The 17,990-nt window shown below is 36.0% G+C and overlaps 1 protein-coding gene across 6 annotated transcripts in view; it reads right to left on the bottom strand.

The window, feature by feature from the left end:
- The window catches only part of clip1a (CAP-GLY domain containing linker protein 1a), a 50,270-nt gene extending 38,465 nt beyond the window's left edge, over positions 1–11,805 (bottom strand). For 5 of the 6 annotated variants that reach the window (XM_051892788.1, XM_051892793.1, XM_051892792.1 and 2 more), the window contains exons 1-5: positions 11,644–11,805; positions 5,751–5,974; positions 3,102–3,601; positions 1,931–2,055; positions 1,626–1,842 (exon numbers count right to left, since the gene is read on the bottom strand). In XM_051892788.1, the coding sequence (XP_051748748.1) occupies positions 1,626–1,842; positions 1,931–2,055; positions 3,102–3,601; positions 5,751–5,847 (939 nt within the window). In that variant the 5' untranslated portion in view covers positions 5,848–5,974; positions 11,644–11,805. The remainder of the gene's footprint in view (positions 1–1,625; positions 1,843–1,930; positions 2,056–3,101; positions 3,602–5,750; positions 5,975–11,643) is intronic. The other variant, XM_051892789.1, reaches the window with a different exon arrangement.
- Between the last annotated feature and the right edge of the window lie 6,185 nt (positions 11,806–17,990).

Below are 17,990 nucleotides of genomic sequence, written 5' to 3'. Positions count from 1 at the left end.
CTCTTCCTTCACTAACATGCGCCAGAGGGCGGTCAATGAGACAAAGAGGTGTTGATTTGTGCAGACGTTGATGTATTCATCTTTATTTATTATATAGTCTGATATGCTGCGTTTTTCAGAGTGAAGCACAAATGGATTTGGTAATGCAACGTGAACCAGATTCACTTGTAAATATGACTGGCATATGATTCAGGGACACTGAAAGATTAATGGAAAGACGAATTTTGATTTTAACCATTACTGTTCCAGAGTTATTAGCAAAAATTTATATTTGCTTTTTACAGCACCAACTTGTGGCAGATTCTCACCAAATTTAATTCACAGCTTAATCTAGACACGTAAGTATTTGCTAACTTTCGCAACGGTCAGCCAATCCGGAGTGCATTTCCCAAAGCCAGCTATGGTTGCAAGTTCCGTTGCTACCAATGGAGTTCAATGGAACTTGTGACCATAGTTGGCTAACGATGCTTTTGGGAAACGCACACCCCGAGATTTGATGTTATAAGCTGCTGAAATTGTTTGTTTATCCAAGTGATATTTGAAGAATACCTTAGCACCCATTTTCAACTTGATTGATCGTATGGCTAGAGAGTTAAAAGCATTTTTCTGTTGAAGTGCTCCCTATGGGCAGAATTTGACATCACTTGGCATGTGTCCTCAGAACATTCAGCCATCTGTGGATCAAGTTTCATTAAGTTTGGGCTTTGCGTTTGACAGATATAGGTCTATTTCTTAAAATGCGCAATGGCAGACTGTTTAATTAGCTAATTACTTCACAACACTTGAATGTATCAACAAAAAAAAAAATGGTCTAGCATGGTCTAGATCAGAAGTTTGGTGAAGATAGGGTGATTTTTTTTCCGAAATGAAAACTGATATGAACTTACTTTGTAATGAAATAAATGCATATAAGTTATTTAGTCATTAATTTGGATTTTGTGCACACAAGATAAAGGAATATTAGTCATAATGGATCTAATGAATATATCATATCATATCTGCTAAACAATGTAATGAATCAAAACTACAAATTTGATGCTAGCATGCGTGGATGCAGAGTTAACAAAAATGGAAGTTTGCTTATTATATCTGGTGCATTTTATAACAAGCCTCATTTGGGTAAAAAGTAAGCCATTCGCATGTTAGTTTCCCTGAAATGGTGCACACTAAAATTAGTGAGATTGTTCAATGAATTTGTTCTAGTGAAAACTTTGCTCTATTTGTTTGAGTGATTTGGATTATAATCTGGCTCAATAAATTGAGCTTGACAAACATAAAAAATAAATAAATAAATAATAATAATAATAATAATAATAATAATAATAATAACAACTGATGGCAAAACCTACGGAGCCCCGCACATGACATGTAAGAAAAAAAATTAAAATTAAATCGTGCACGCGTTTTAGTAAATTGAGGGAACGAATTAGTAAATCGTGCGCACGATTTAGCCTACTATTTTTTTCATGCATGTCATGTCCAGGGCTCCGTAAAAACCCATTTGCAAATCCATTTTAGTGCTGTTAGTATCCCAAAAATTACACAGCTTTAGCATGCTTAACAGGGCCAAAATATGTTACCAAAAATAGGTATGGTATGCATGTGAGGTGGCATTTGTAACTCACCAGTCCTGTACGGCTCGGCTTGCAACTAGCAGAAGAGGCCACAGAGCTCATAGAGCTGATGGAGGAGGCACTAGGGCTGCGTTTCAGTCCTCCCGGTGTGGTCGATGTCTTCCTCACAGTGGTCTTTGCCTTTGCTGGGGTAGTGGAGGGAAAGCCTATACGGGTCACCTTGTGCACTGGCGCAAAGAGGCCATACTTGGGCTGACAATGGAAATACCTGATGATACACAAATACATCCATGTAAAACTCCTGACGTTCTTTCTAGACAGTCTACCTTCACTAATGTAAGAACAGGACACAGTACCTGGTTCCAGCCACAGCACCATCGTTCTTTCCCAAGGGCTCATCCAGCTCAACCCCACACCACTCACCCTTGGCAAAATCAGTTTCGCCTAAGAAACGCACTACACCAGCTTTCGAGCCAGCAACCTAAAATATGTGAAGGAAAAAAGAACTTAACATGCATCCCGATACACAGGATTCCTAAACAGTGCTTACTGAATATTTGTATTAAATGGAGACATGCCAAGTTCTGAAAACTACCCCTAAGACCAATTCACACTGCACAGACAGACGCCAACAAACACACACATTCAATTTGGTCGTTGGATTTAGAATTTTATGAAAACTGCCCCAACAGACACCGACAAACTTCGAGTCAGAATGTCTTTACATGTCATTTTTCACCTGAAAAGAGGCCGCACAAAACGAAAGAGGTTGTAGGTAAAGCCATGGATGCGGTGATGGGAAAGACGAAAAACCTGAATTTATGCAGTTGATCTGGACAAACTGTTTTATTAGAAAGATTAAATACTCCAGGCTTCGATATTTGTTCACTCTTTATGATAAAATTCAGTTGCAGTGACAGTAATTTCTTAATTGATGTCAAGAGTGCAAAATAATCAATTGGTAACTTATGGTAATTTGAAACACATTCATATTCAGTCACGTCTGCTGTGGTTTATTTGTGTTTACACAGCTGCACTGAACAGCGTCCGTTAGGGCTTTTAGTCCAAAAGTGCGCATACTTGGAGAAATACTGATATATTTACAGAAGCTAGTTTAATATTTATCAGACAGAATCATCATTTCTATTCATTATCCACTGATTTATGCGATCTGATCTCATTGGCAGATTCCTGCGCTCTCCGTTTGTGTTTTCACTTCCCAGAGAAATGTTTCTATGTATGAAACACGAAGCTAATAAACACACGATTACAATAGTATATGATTTGTATGTGATTTTCATGAGGTTTGGGGTATTTTAATATTAATAAGGATGTCTGTCGGTGTTTGTTGGCGTCTGCCTGTGCGGTGTGAATTTGCCTTTGCCTCATTCCTAATACATTCAATTCAAAGAATCAGTGTAATACAGAACAATTTACAGTTACTATTGTAGAGAAGCCAATAACGCTTTGACTGACCATCTTGAGAACCTTGAATTATCCTAACTTGACACACAATAACACTCTCACCAGCACTCGATCATTGATCTTCAGCTCCCGATCCCCTTTCTTGACAGAACCAGACTCTGACAGATTGGACACCGATTCACTTTTCGACCGCACCAGATCTGAGGCAGGTGGAGCTGTTTTAGTGGGTGTGGCTGGTTTCTTGGTTGAAGCAGATACTGATGCATTAGAGGGGGTAGGTGACGCCGCACGTGATGGAGGAGCCGTCGTTGTTTCATCCGCCTCACCTTCAGTACGTGAAAGCTTGGAGGGACGTGTGAAAATACCCTTTAATGCTTCACACTGAAAATAGCGCACACCAGACACCGAACCATCATTTTTCCCGATTGGCTCATCAAGCACAATGCCAGCCCATTGGCCCGGAGCAAACTGGGTCTCTCCTAAAAACTGAACGACGCCCGGCTTGTTGCCATTAACCCAGACACGATCTCCAATCTTGAATTGTTCACCTGCATCTTGGGCTTCGGCTGAGGATTTGTCACTTTGAGTTGGTTTAGAAGCACCTGTTCCAAAGGAAGAAAATAAACAGGCTTTGTTCAAAATTCCAAACTACCATACTGCACTTACTACATCTACAGCATGTACACTGTGTGCACTTGACTTCATTTGATAAATAACTATCATCATATATACACAGGCTGCATCCCAAATCACATACTTCCCTACTCTACAGTAGGTTAAAAACCGTATGTGACAAGAGTAGTATGTCCGAATTCACAGTACTCATAAAAGAGTATGCAAAAAGTACCCGGGCAACCTACTACTTCCGGAGAGATTCTGAAGTGTGCATATGATGGACACTTTACTATCCCATGAGGCCACGGGAGAGGATTTGTGAATGGCAGTGAAGCGACGCACCTATATAGAAGATACTTTTTTAGCAGTCGCAAAGTAATTACTTATTCAAAATAAGTACCTACTCGAGAGTATGCGATTTCAGATACAGCCACAAAAACTCAAAGTTCTTCACGAAAACCCGTCAAAATAAAAGTCCAGTTTAACTTGAAGAAATATATTACTATAGTACATTTGCATGAACTTCTCAAAATAATAATAATAATAATAATAATAATAAAAAGATTAAAACTTTATTTAAATAATATCACAAATTTTCTTCCATGGTTTAATTTTAACAGTAAACCTCTGTTGTGCAGCACTTTTTTTTTTTTTTGCCAAAAAATAAATAAATAAAATTAATTGTTAAATTATCATTTGATTACATATTAAAAGATTAATTGAATTGTGAATGTTTTATGCCTTCATTTGATTACCACTGTTTTTGATAATACATTTGTATTAAATCATATATTCAGAAAAAATTAAAACAGACAACAAAGAATGTCTAAAAAAATAAATCATGTCATAGGGCACTACTGTTGTAAAAAGAAAAATTAAGAAATTAATAAATTGTTACATTTTCATTAATTAAATTGATTAGACATTCTTTTTGGTTACTAAAATGTAATTAAACCATTAAAATGGACACGATTTATCGCGATAAAAATCGATTATTTAATGCGCAGCTTGTCAGAGCTGTACGGCTCTGTGATCAGTAGTAAATGCTTCTCCATCTGAAAGCCAGAGGGCACTCTTGTGCAGAAACTCAAAATATGCCCTGCAGCAGAAAAAGATAAACAGAAGATTGAAACGCTTTGATTGATTAAACATGACTAATAAACACACGACTGCCTTATTCTGTGTGAGAAGCCACCTCATCTCACAGAGGGATGCTCAACTGTCGTTATGAAGTGAGTTTGGAGTAAAAACATGTTATTAAATGTTGTCTTTTGTTGGACAAGATGTTAATAAATGCTTCTCATGTCTGAAAAGATGTTTGACGCGTGTTGCTTTTTCACATGTACATTATAAGTGATTCAAACTCGCAGTGCTTTCAGATAGATTAGTATTTGGAGCCATACTTCATTGACAAGCTGCGCATAAAAAAAAACAAAATAAATAATAATAATAATAATAATAATAATAATAGCAACCTTTGCAATTTCATAATTGCACTAAGAATCATGTTTAAGCAATAATCGCGTTCAAGTACAATGTTATTTTTCATATCGTGTGATAAATCGTGCAGCCCTAAGCCATAAAAATTAAAATTTTGGAAAAAAAAATGTTGGAAAAAAATTAAACCAATTTTACAGGGCCCTAGGTTTACTCAATAAGCCCTTTAAACACCTTGAGCCTTAATTTTATTTGACTGCAGAAAAACGTTCTTACATCAAATTTTAAACTACACAAATATGGAACTAAAGTGAACCTTAAGGTAGTGCACATTATAAGCAAACCAGATGACGGACTAAATGCAAGTGCTATTGCCTTTTCTTGATGATTTTCTTATTATCTTTCAGGAAATAACCACAGCAAATGGCAAACTGCACTTTGGAGTTATGACATTTACATGTATTAATTCAAATGTGTGACACAATGCTTCTCATTTTTACTTTTAAAATAACTATTTGAAATGTTTATCATTGCATAACTCTTACGGATTCACTTTCTTTTTCCAACTGCAAGCATTACACAGTATGCAGAACAATAATATTCCATTCCTAACGTAGTCATTTACTACTAGGCTACATTAGAAAGTTCACAATAATATCATTTATATTGTATATTATTATATATGATAAAAGGGATAACCTTTACCAGCAGAAGATGATGTCTTCGCGACCCCAGCATTGGCTGGTCTACCAATTTTGCTGGGCGCTTTGAGTCCACTGGGTTTTGATGTGCTCATTGTTGCTCTGAAATTGCCGTCTGTCTATACTTGCACTTTTCCTCTCCAACAAACATTGACTGCTGGGGTTGAAGCACCAGTGTATGAAAAAAAAAAAAGTGAGGGAGAAAGAGGTGCAGCAATGTCTCTGGAAAGAAAGAAGAAAGGAAAGAGAAATATATCAGCCCGTTTAAACAGTGCAGGGATGCGTCTTGCTTTTTGCCATTTCAGTAACTTTGTGTTCATGCAACACATATGGTTCATTGGTATGTTGAAAGTGTAAAGCCAATTTCACACTGCAAACATAAGCAATATGTAACAACAGGCTTCTGTTTTTGTTTTCTGCTGTATAACAGAGCTGTTACAGTGACTATTACATTCAAATGAAGGCCATGATATAAAATGGTTATCAGGAATTAACCATTGAAAACAAAAAGCCAGTCAGTGAGCTTGTGCTGAAATAAAGTGAGTGATGCTTCAGCAATTATAAAGGGAAGGTTCTTTGCTTGCTTTCTGAATTTATTCCCAATTTAAATAAAAGTTTGTTTTTCATGCTGCAACAGCCATGTATAAACTACAAAGACAACAAAGGAGTGACAAACACATTTAAATGCGGGAGTAGATCTGCTAAATTATTTTGTAACTCCTGAAATTGCTTGGCGAACCTGTATAATTCATTGTATTCCACTTTAAACTGCAACACACAGTTGTTGAATTGGATAATTATCTTTGGTGGTTGCCTTAGACAAGCATTAATGAAATAATTGAGAAGTCAGTAAGTTGATACAAACCAAATGGGACAAACAACCTGTGCAAAAAGCAATTTGCCAATTCAAAATAGAGAAATGAGGGAAGCTCATGGAAATGTCAATGAAAATTCTCTCTTTCATCAGTCTCATAATGGTTTAAAACTGTCAAGTAAACTCTACTAGGCCACTTGAGATGGACTGACCCATAAACAGAGTATGTAAAATGCCATATCTTTACTTAAAGCAGATTATCATGATTTAGACAAGCCCCCAAAAAATTACATAACAGTGCAAAGATGCTGAAATAATCCTCACAGAGTGAAGTGACATGATAACTTGGCTAAACACACTCTTGGACACATGCTGCACATGCACTACAGATCATCTGAAAAGTTCTTCTGTGGACCACAAATATAACAACTAATGAACAGTGAAGGTCCTTTGACGCAATTATAATGATTCATTTTTTTCCAGTTATTGGCCAATAATTAATCGGCCGCTGATATATCATGATATATTGTGTACCTCTACTTAGTGTGATAATCAAATCACAAAAGGCTGTGTAGAAAAAAAAAAAAAAAAATGTATGAAACTGCATCTTTTAGAGTGAAGTGCATTTTGAGTTTGAGCCGCTTATAACATGCATTTGGGAAAACAGCAACATATGGTTTCACTTTATTCTACATTCACAAACTTTCCAATATTTTTGCGGACAGGAGTTTACACTATCTCACCAGACTTTATAAACCATTTTCAGTCTGGTGAAATGGTGTAAACACAGAAACTTAAAGGCCTCCTTATGGTTTTCCATCTGAAGACATAAATATCAGTATTGTAATTTTATTACTTTTCACAAATTGAATTACTACAACTATTTATTAAACATTATTACTATTATTATTAATTATGGATGTCTTCGATGTTTTCATATTAGATGTTTATCATATTGCAATTCAAATTAGTTCTATAGTGTTCTTATTATAATGTTATGTAGATTGGCTGCACATCTTGCACTTAAGTGTATTTTCATAATCAAATTGATTCCAGGCATCACTGTGTGCTTTCAAAGCCATAGTTTCACTTTAGCTCTTTATTTCAGTCGCAAGACTTTTTCCACTCATGTGCCATATTTATCACCATCAGAGGGGCAAAGTAATGGATTAGAGTAACTCGAATTTGTAAAGTAATTGGATTTGATCCATAACAGGGATTAGATTTTTTTTTTTTTTTTTTTTAAAGAATCAAGTTAGCACCGACTCTACCAAATGTCCCATAGACATACATATATTTAATCCTAATCCATCTAATCCATTTACTGGCAAAAGTCCACCAGTATGATTATTAGACACGCTGGTATAAGATGGATTGTGGATCTGTAAAAATGTTTTTTGGTACCTAGTGTTGTCAAAAGTACCGGTACTTCGGTACTGAAATTTTGAAAATGTGACGATACCAGCATTTCTGTAGTACTGAGAATCCGGGTGTATTCGGTACCCACTGATAGGGCTGTGCCAGTATTCACTTGAATATGACACGAGTGAAGCACAAAGCTTTGTTTACAAAAGAAATAATAGGTTAGCAATTAAATGTGACATCGCAGCCATGGAAACATTTTGGTTCATGCCAAATGAGAGAGGTACGAGAGTCCATAAATTTAAACTTTGTATTCTGTTTTGCGAATCACGATCTGGTCTTCCGATTAGCAGAGAATTTAACAATATTCCATTAGTTATTCCACTGAACATGGAATATCTGTTTATTTTCCCAAATCTTCACTCACGCAGGGGATTATAACGTTTCTTCCTTCGTTCGCTTTTAGGCCTATTATAGGCTATTCGCATTCTTTACTGTGGTAAAGTAGAAAATACACCGTAGGACAGAAACCTTTTTGCTTGCACGTCAGTTTCTATTTAACACAGTTTGTGCTTGTTATTAGACTTCATAAGGCACGTCAAGTTTATTTGTATATAGCGTGTTTCACACACGCTGGTAATTTTTACTTTCGCTTTCCCTAGCAGCGCTAAATCAAATATAGCCTGAATGTCTGAAGATAAAACTCGCTCTTCAGACCTTTTACAAGTGTCAGTTCCTTGTAACATCAGGAGATAACATGAAGATATTATTAAAGAGAAATGGTCTCTTTCCTGCTCGTGTCCCACATCCCTCTCAAAGAGCAGAGCGGTAGGCTATATGATGCATCTTTGTGTGGAAATAAAAAATGAATGTTTTTTTTTATTTTTTATAATATTTAACTTTCTTATTATTTAGGTTACCATTATTTACCGATATTTATTTCATAGTTTTACAGGCTGTAGTGTGTCATTTCATTGAAGGAATAGCTAAAATAAACACGCACGTCTGTTACAAAATGGATGTTTGAGCATTTATTTTTTATTTTTTATATTTCAAAATTTATTTCATTGAGGTATATATATATATATATATATATATATATATATATATATATATATATATATATATATATATATATATATATATATATATACACACACACAAACATACACACATGCTCCAAATATTTATATGTATGATTACCATATTTAATTTGTTTTTAAAATAGGCTATATAAAATAGTAAAATAGTTCCAACAGATTTTGCTGTGGTACCGAAACTGGTACCGAGAACCATAACATTTTTATGGTATTGGTACCGACTACTGGAATTTTGGTACCGTGACAACACTATTGGTACCTAGCATGGATCAAATCCAATGATCTCTGTTTGTGTGTTTTTGTATTCACCACCATTTCTTTGCCCTGCTGATGGTCATAAACAAAGCAGATGAATGGAAGAAAAACAGCACAGATCAAACACAAAAAAGGTATTCAAACAAACAAATGCTATACCACTTTAACTACTTCAACTGACAATGTTTGTTAAGGGACGTGTGACAATGGAAAAAAGAACATTTACAGATTCATCAAAGGCTCTGAACAAGACATATTGCTCTAATCAGTAGAGTGGTACAAGTCCAAACCACTACTGTACATTTCAGCAAAATAACAAGAGAGTAGTTCAGAAAAATATCCTCACTTGAGGACAGTATCAATGACCACATCGGTATCTGGCATGAAAAGTTTTTGTTTTTTTTAAATATGGTCTCATATTTTGTTAAGCAAATAATATTGAGTATTTCCTTTCAAACTAAACTGAGCTGAATAATGACTCCATAATCTTTTGTAGAGCTGCTTTTTTTAACTGTTAATTGTGTTATAGTCACTTAAAGGATTAGTTCACTTTCAAATGAAAATCACCCCAAGCTTTGCTCACCCTCAAGCCATCCTAGGTGTATGACTTTCTTCTTTCTGATGAACACAATCTGAGATATTTTATTACATTTCCTGATGCATCTGAGCTTTATAATGGCAGTGAGCGATACCAAACGACTCCCCGGAGCCGTGTGGGATATGTTTATGATGGATGGATGTGGATGGAGACACTTTCTTCAGCTCATACTTGTTGATCCTCGCTCACTGCCATTATAAAGCTTGGATGCGTCAGGATATTTATTAATATATCTTAATATTGTGTTCATCGGAAAGAAGAAAGTCATATACACCTAGGATGGCTTGAGGGTGAGTAAAGCTTGGGCTAATTTTCATTTGAAAGTGAACTAATCCTTTAAACTTTGACAGCCCTAAATTCATCACAAGGGACATTTTTTTCGGGGGTGGAAAAAGGACACGTTTTTCTGCCCCCTTTTGATAATAATCAGCCCTGATCATCGGTTGTTTTTAAACAATGGCCAATTTGGAAAAATAATTGTGTTTATTGCCCGATACATTTGTGCATCGCTAATATCCACTTCTTGGTCTTAAAGAATTTAACAATAACAACAATAGTGCATTGAAATGATGAACATGAACAGATGAAATGTGTCAAACTTACGATCCACTTCACATTAAGGGTTTGTAACTACAATGTACTAACCTTTAAATTAATGCCTTTAACGTAACACTTACATTTAAAACAATACCTGTTGGTAATTATTTCTATAACTACACTGTTGACTCTATTACAACTTAACCCATAAACCTAACCATACCACCAAACCTGTATCCCACAACAAGTGTTTTGACATGTGCACTTTTTTTTTTTTTTTAAACCCAAGTAGGCCTAGTTAAAGATCTAGTTAAACCTTTATAAAACATGACAGACAACTCAGAATTCAAATCTGCTTGACACTAACGTTATCTGGCTCTTTATCAAAACAAGCTCCCTGTTAAACACTGAAAACAACGACAAACAGTTCCAAACTTGAAAAGCCATTAACAAAATTCAATCTTGTCCGACATGCTGCACAGGTTTAAAATAATTCCATCAAAAACTAGAATTGTTTTATTTTGGCATAAAATCTAGTGCAGCCATGTGATCATTCAGGCGCCACATCTGGGGCTTCAAAATCTGAGCCGATTTACGCCAGAGCTTGACAAGTTACCAAGTCTGCTTCAGGATTTCAACCAAAACAACGACCCAATATATGAAGAACAGGATATTTACAAAACATACAAATAAACTACTAGTTTGACGACGAACAGTACTTAAGAGTTTCCACCTTAAAGCCCAAACGAGTAGCTTTAATGAGTTAGTTTTGGAAAAAAAAGAAAAGTTTAACGCAACCCTCAGAAAACAACACGACGTAACAAAGATCAAAATGCTATATGTTGGCGTCATATGACTTTCCCCATTCAAGTACATGCAAGTTCCGATACGCAGTGAACATGGAGAAAGTTCCCTAGTCCTTATGACGACTTTCCGCAATGTCACATCTTGACTAACCGAACCAAAATAGAGAACCGCAGTCAGTAACAACGCAGCGCTAGTCAGCGCACATCTACGATCAACGCATTTTAACCACAGGTTCTGTTTACAAAGAAGAACAGCTGATGACAAATCTAATGAAAGGATAAGGTTACCGAGTGCTGAGCGAGGGCCGACGAGCAACCTGTGTTAGATGGGAAATTCTGACTTAGCAACTTCCGATGGAAAATGCGATCTCCGCGACACCCACTGAACAGAGCTCTTAACCCAGACATCGCGTGCTCACCTGAGGTCTCCTGGCTGCGAAGCGCTATCAAAAATCAATCGCGCTGAATTCTCTTCAATCTACTTAGCTTGACGCCTGCGTTGGTTGAGGATTTAACCTGGTGCGTTCAAGCACCCACTTCAGTAGTGACACGAGTGGCGTAATGACGTACTCTCTCCGCTCCGCCCATTCACAGACAGCGGGAGGCGGGCAGATGAAAGAGCAAATGCGGTCGGTCGGCGGGAGATGTTCAGTAGTAAAGACATCAAATAATTATGTAATTCAAGGCAACACATAAGCTGAATAGAGTCTGTACAATTAAATACTAAAACAAGTTAACGTATTAGAAGAGATGAATCCATTCAAAACAATTTGAGACATATAAATGATGACTTTTGAGAATAGCTTTAGACAAAATTATGAGTGTTGGAGTATCTAGAGAGATTTTTTAGTAGGTATAATTTCCGCTTTCATTTTACTTTCATTTAGTAGTCCCAATTTTTTTTGTGTTTACGTCATTTTTTATTAGTTTTATTTATTTATTTAGTTTTAGTTCATTTGTAGGTTTAGTCATAGGCGTAATTTGCGGGTGGGACATGTCCCCACCACTTTTTGCCAGGGTCGATATTGTCCCCACCACTTTTTATACATCTCGCGGCACGGATGTATACTAATACAAAAGAAACATCTCTTGTTTATTAACAATTCGTTCGTTTGTGTTAAATAATAGGCGATCTGGCGCTGGGATGTGTCGTTTTTGAAATCAAGTTGAGTGCTTGCTGCCGCTGTTATCAGTGGCGCAACAGTTTTCTCTTTGCGCTTCTTCACACGGACCAGCGCTTCAATCTATCGATGTTGCGGCCGCAGACTCTATTCGTTCCGGTGAAATCACAAACAAAATGCACATAAACGTGTCTCTGCTCTTGATAAACAATCACTGATGAACATCTTTGGTTTTAATGAGAAAAAAATAAAATAAATAACACGAGGGCGGATTAGAACCCAGAACCTCTGGCATGCGGAACAAAAGTTCTACCTCTAGTCCTTCATGACAATCTAATGCTAGCTGCGGATTTACGTATTTACTGACTAATGTAAATACTTTCGAGACTAACTATATATTGTATTATAGTAAATGTAAGGATGAAACTATCATATTAAACATGAGGTCTATGTCAATAAATTTTGTGTATTTATTATTATAATGATACACACACATTCCCGACACACACATTCCTGTGCCACCCACTTTTTAAAACAAAGTTACGCCACTGGGTTTAGTTATTTTAGTAGCCTACTTTAGTAGAAATTTTGCCTCGGCAACTGTAGCTGAAATAAAATAAGTTTAACTTTATTTGCAGTGCTCAGCGTAAATGAGTGCACCCCCTTTGAAAAGTAACATTTTAAACAATATCTTAATGAACACAAAAACAATTTCCAAATGTTGACAAGACTAAGTTTAATATAACATCTGTTTAACTTATAACATGAAAGGAAGGTTAATAATATAACTTAGATTACACATTTTTCAGGTTTACTCAAATTAGGATGATGCAAAAATGAGTACACCCCATAACAAAAACTACTACATCTAGTAGTTTGTATGGCCTCCATGATTTTTAATGACAGCACCAATGAACAAGTTGGCGACATTTTGCAACATATATTTTTTTTTCAATTCTTCAAGAATGACCTCTTTTAGAGACTGGATGCTGGATGGAGAGTGATGCTCAACTTGTCTCTTCAGAATTCCTCATAGGTGTTCGATTGGGTTCAGATCAGGATCCAATGAATCACTTTCACCCTGTTCTTCTTCAGAAATCCAACAGTGGTCTTAGATGTGCGTTTAGGATCGTCATGTTGGAAAAGTGCACGACGACCAAGGGCACGGAGTGATGGTAGCATCTTCTCTTTCAGTATAGAGCAGTACATCTGTGAATTCATGATGCCATCAATGAAATACAGCTCCCGACACCAGCAGCACTCATGCAGCCCCACATAAGGACACTGCCACCACCATGTTTCACTGTAGGCACCATGCATTTTTCTTTATATTCCTCACCTTTGCAACGCCATACAGTTTTGAAGCCATCAGTTCCAAAAACATTTATCTTGGTCTCATCACTCCAGAGTATAGAGTCCCAGTAGTCTTCATCTTTGTCAGCATGGGCCCTGGCAAACTCTAGGCGGCTTTTTTTGTGCCTGGGCTTTAGGAGAGGCTTCTTTCATGGACGGCACCCATGCATGCCATTCCCCTGCAGTGTACGCCATATTGTGTCACGGGAAATAGTCACCCCAGTTTGGCTTTCTACTTCTTTAGATAACTGCAGTGAACTTTCATGCCGATTTTCTTCAACCCTTCTCATCAGAAGACGCTCCTGTCGAGGTGTTAACTTCCGTGGACGACCTGGACGTCTCTGTGAGATGGTTGCAGTTCCATCTTTTTTCAATTTTTGTACCACATTTGCTACAGTATTCTGACTGATAAGTAAAGCTTTGCTGATCTTCTTGTAGCCTTCACCTTTCTGGTGTAAAGAAATTATTTTCTTTCTCAGGTCTTGTGACATTTCTCTTCCATGTGGTGCCATTGCTGACAGCATGAAATAGGAAGGGGTTTTAACACCCTTTTATAGTCAACTGTCTGCTGGACACCTGTGTAATGAATAATTAGACTCCCCTGTGGTTGAATTCTTGTTAAATTAGACATTTGTAGTCTAAAATTTAGCTTTGCTCCAGAGACTTTCAGTGGGGTGTACTCATTTTTGCATCACCCTAATTTGAGTAAACCTGAAAATTTTGTTCTCTAAGTTATATTATTAACCTTACTTTCATGTTATAAGTTAAACAGATGTTATATTAAACTTAGTCTTGTCAGCATTTTGGAAATTGTTTTTGTGTTCATTGAGATATTGTTTAAAGTGTTACTTTTCAAAGGGGTTGTACTCATTTACGTTGAGCACTGTATATTTTATTTCAATTAATAATTTTTATGGTTTTAGTTAATAATAATAGCCCTGCTCTCTATACTGAAAAAGCAGTATTTATACTTATATTTTTAGTGCTTTATACAATATAAAATAAATATCAATGCGAGTTTCTTAAAATTCAATTATAGGCTAAAAGTCACAGGATACAGTCAGTTCTGCCAATTTAGCGATTTTGTCACTAGATTTTGTGACTTTCCCGCCCCTTTTGAGACTTTTTTCAAAAGTTTAGGGACAAATATAGCAACTTCTTAGACAAACCTTATCTAGATTCTTATTTTGCCCACTGATCTATATTCATATTTATATAGATCAATGAATTTGCCGTTATGATGTCACTTAGTGACATTTAGCTACTTTTAATTGAAAGCAGTTGGCAGTATCAGCGAATTAAATGCTGCAATAGTTTCTTAGAAAAAGCAGTTTTACATACTTTCTAAAAATCATAAATATCTTAAAGGCATTTTCTAAATGTCTATTTAACGTCTGACAGGAAATGTCTTATTGCATATGAGCAAACACTCTAAAAAATATATCTTGCAGATGTAAATGCAGACATCAAATAGACGTCTCTGTGATGTACGTGTGCTTTCAGGGAAAAGTCTAAGTCATTGGAATCTGATAACATTAGAAGTGATCATAAATATCATATCAAAGATCATAAAAACTTTAGTTGCACTGAATTTTCCTGTTTTAACTCCAGCTGTTAAATGATAACAAATACCACTAACGGTCAGTTACATTTGTTATTTAACGCACTTTCCAATAAAGTAAATTACATTTGCATATTATTATCAAAGGAGGCTGAGGGCTGCAATATAAGAGAGAGAGCAGTTTGTAGAACCTACTGCAAGTGAATCTTCATTGCCATCCAACTGTTTTCACTGGCAGCAAACACTCTTATTGATTTAAAAGGATAGTTCACCCAAAAATGAAAATTATCCCATAATTTACTCACCCTCAAGCCATCCTAGGTATACATGACTATCTTCGTTCAGACCAACACAATCAGAGTTATATTAAAAAATATCCTGGCTCTTCCAAGGTTTATAATGGGAGTGAAGGGGGCGTGAGGTTTTGAAGCCAAAAAAAAGTGCATCCATCCATCATAAAAGTAATCAATATGGCTCCAGGGGGGTAATAAAGGCCTTCTGAAACTTTATAAACTATAATAACTAGCTTCCAGCATATGGCTGTACGCATCGATTTACAGCAAAAGAGTGACCTCTGACCCGACGCATAACATATTGATGAAGGCGGAAGCACAACGGATAGAGCAAAACAAAACACCGGTCACAAATTAGAAGTCTAAAACGAGAATTTAATGTCAGAGGATTTCAATATAAGAGAAGATATTTAAAAAAAATTACCATCTTGATGAGTATGCACATAAACACAGTCTTAAGTGACCGTAAACTGTTGAGAAAGTTGTGTAACAGTATTGGATCGGTGCAGCTCTTAAAGTGACAGCAGCCTAATAATCCTAACATTAATATTAATGACACTCAATGCTTAACCTTAATTGCAAGGATTAATCTGTATTTAATTTATTCAGGGAAGAACATCCGGTATTATTGTACATTTGATTCCTTATTAAATTTCTTTAGTATTTCTTACCTCAATAGTACTGTTAAATCTACCTGAAAAAACTACTGCTTGTAAATTGTTTATTTGTTCTTATTTTATTACTGACCGTTTACTTGTCTTTTTTTGTGAATTCAATTCAGAGAAATCAGGCTTGTGCTGTGTGTAAGCTATTTTGCACCAATTCCCTCATTGTAAAAACAAAAATGCAATGCATGATCAAACATTTAAATGAGATAATTATATATTTTTTTGAAAAATGTCTAAAAAAAAACCCCCCACAAGAGTCACCTAAGGGGGGATTTCCCCCATTTTCAAAAATGAAATTCTGGCCCTTAATGAATGTCTGTAAAAATCCTGATTGGAGCATCTCTATGAATAATTCTACATGATAAAATGAAGGCTTCAAAAAGATTGGTATAGGCAGATACTGCTTCCTGTGATCGATGATCGGCTCCAAAAATCCTGATTGGAGCACACTTACGTAAAATAGATAAATAATTTGTTTATAACAGGGATCACAATTGACCCTTCGCCAGGAGTTTGATTGACAGGCGATCTAACCAATCATAATGCCAAATCCGCCATTTTGTCCGACAAAGCAGTCAGGAGTTTAACCTCGGTGGACTTGAACTTGAAAAATTATGTGTATTGACGTCTTTCCGGGTTTGAAACAACATTCCTTCTCATGTTCATTCATGTTTATTTGATGCCATAAATTAACTAGTAGAAGAGATGATCGGTTCACAAGCTGCTTGAGCTGAGGCGCTACAGCAATCTGTCACGACACATTAAAGAACCACAAAACGGTTTTTATTGTTTGAATTTCTTTTAAAAAAAAATACACAGTTTGAAAGCTGGGGCTTTGTTTAATATCATAAGTAACTTGCTCTGTCTTGTCTGTCGACGTGTTGTCAGTGTCCAGCACCATGGCTTGTCGGACAAAGCAACAGTAACTAAGGGAGGCGGGTCTTTGCGAAGGGTCAATTCGGCTATGATTCTGAATAGTAAACAAAATAATATGTAATATATTTACTAGAGCTTCTGACAAGATGTTAGTTGCTGCAGTTTATTTAAAAAAATATTTAATTAATTTAAATGATTTTTTTTTTAAATCGGTTTGAATAAATGATTCAATGACTCACTCACAAAGACTTCACTTGTTTCAATACTGGGTCAATCAGTGATTTTGAACGAATCTCTTAATGAATGGTTCAATGACAAATACAAAAACAGTTACTTGTCGCCACCTAATGGCATAACGATGTAATTGATACAATCTTTATTTACTTTCAAAAGGTGATTTACTCTATTTCGATCGTTACCGTTGACATCAGTGTTTATATCTAAACTATAAACTTTTATCCAAGTACTTCTGTGATAATTTGAATTATTGTAAGAAAGAAATAATGATACTGTGTGGCTGAAAAGACTGTGAAGCTATACCGAGAGGCCTACATGACAGCTGCTCTCTCTGAATTAGAAACGCAGATTTTAATGTTCGATGTGATCGTATAGCTATTACTTGTCAAATATTTAATAGACACAGCTTGAATAATTGTAATTTAAACGTAGATCGCGTGAGTGTTTGAATCGAGACGAGATGGCAATACTTTAATGATTAATCGTGCAGTATACAATATATGTGTCTCAATGGAAATGCTGTCTCTTTTCAGGCTAGACATCATTAGACATTTCACATTAAATCCGGGTAAAAATTAAACCTGGGTGATGGTAATTTCACCGTAAACGCAATTTTATCCACATCAAATTTTCAGTTATCACATCTATTCAAGTAAC

This window comes from Ctenopharyngodon idella, chromosome 5, assembly GCF_019924925.1.
Source record: "Ctenopharyngodon idella isolate HZGC_01 chromosome 5, HZGC01, whole genome shotgun sequence".
Lineage (NCBI taxonomy): Eukaryota > Metazoa > Chordata > Actinopteri > Cypriniformes > Xenocyprididae > Ctenopharyngodon > Ctenopharyngodon idella.
This window is presented reverse-complemented; position numbering and strand designations above follow the sequence as displayed.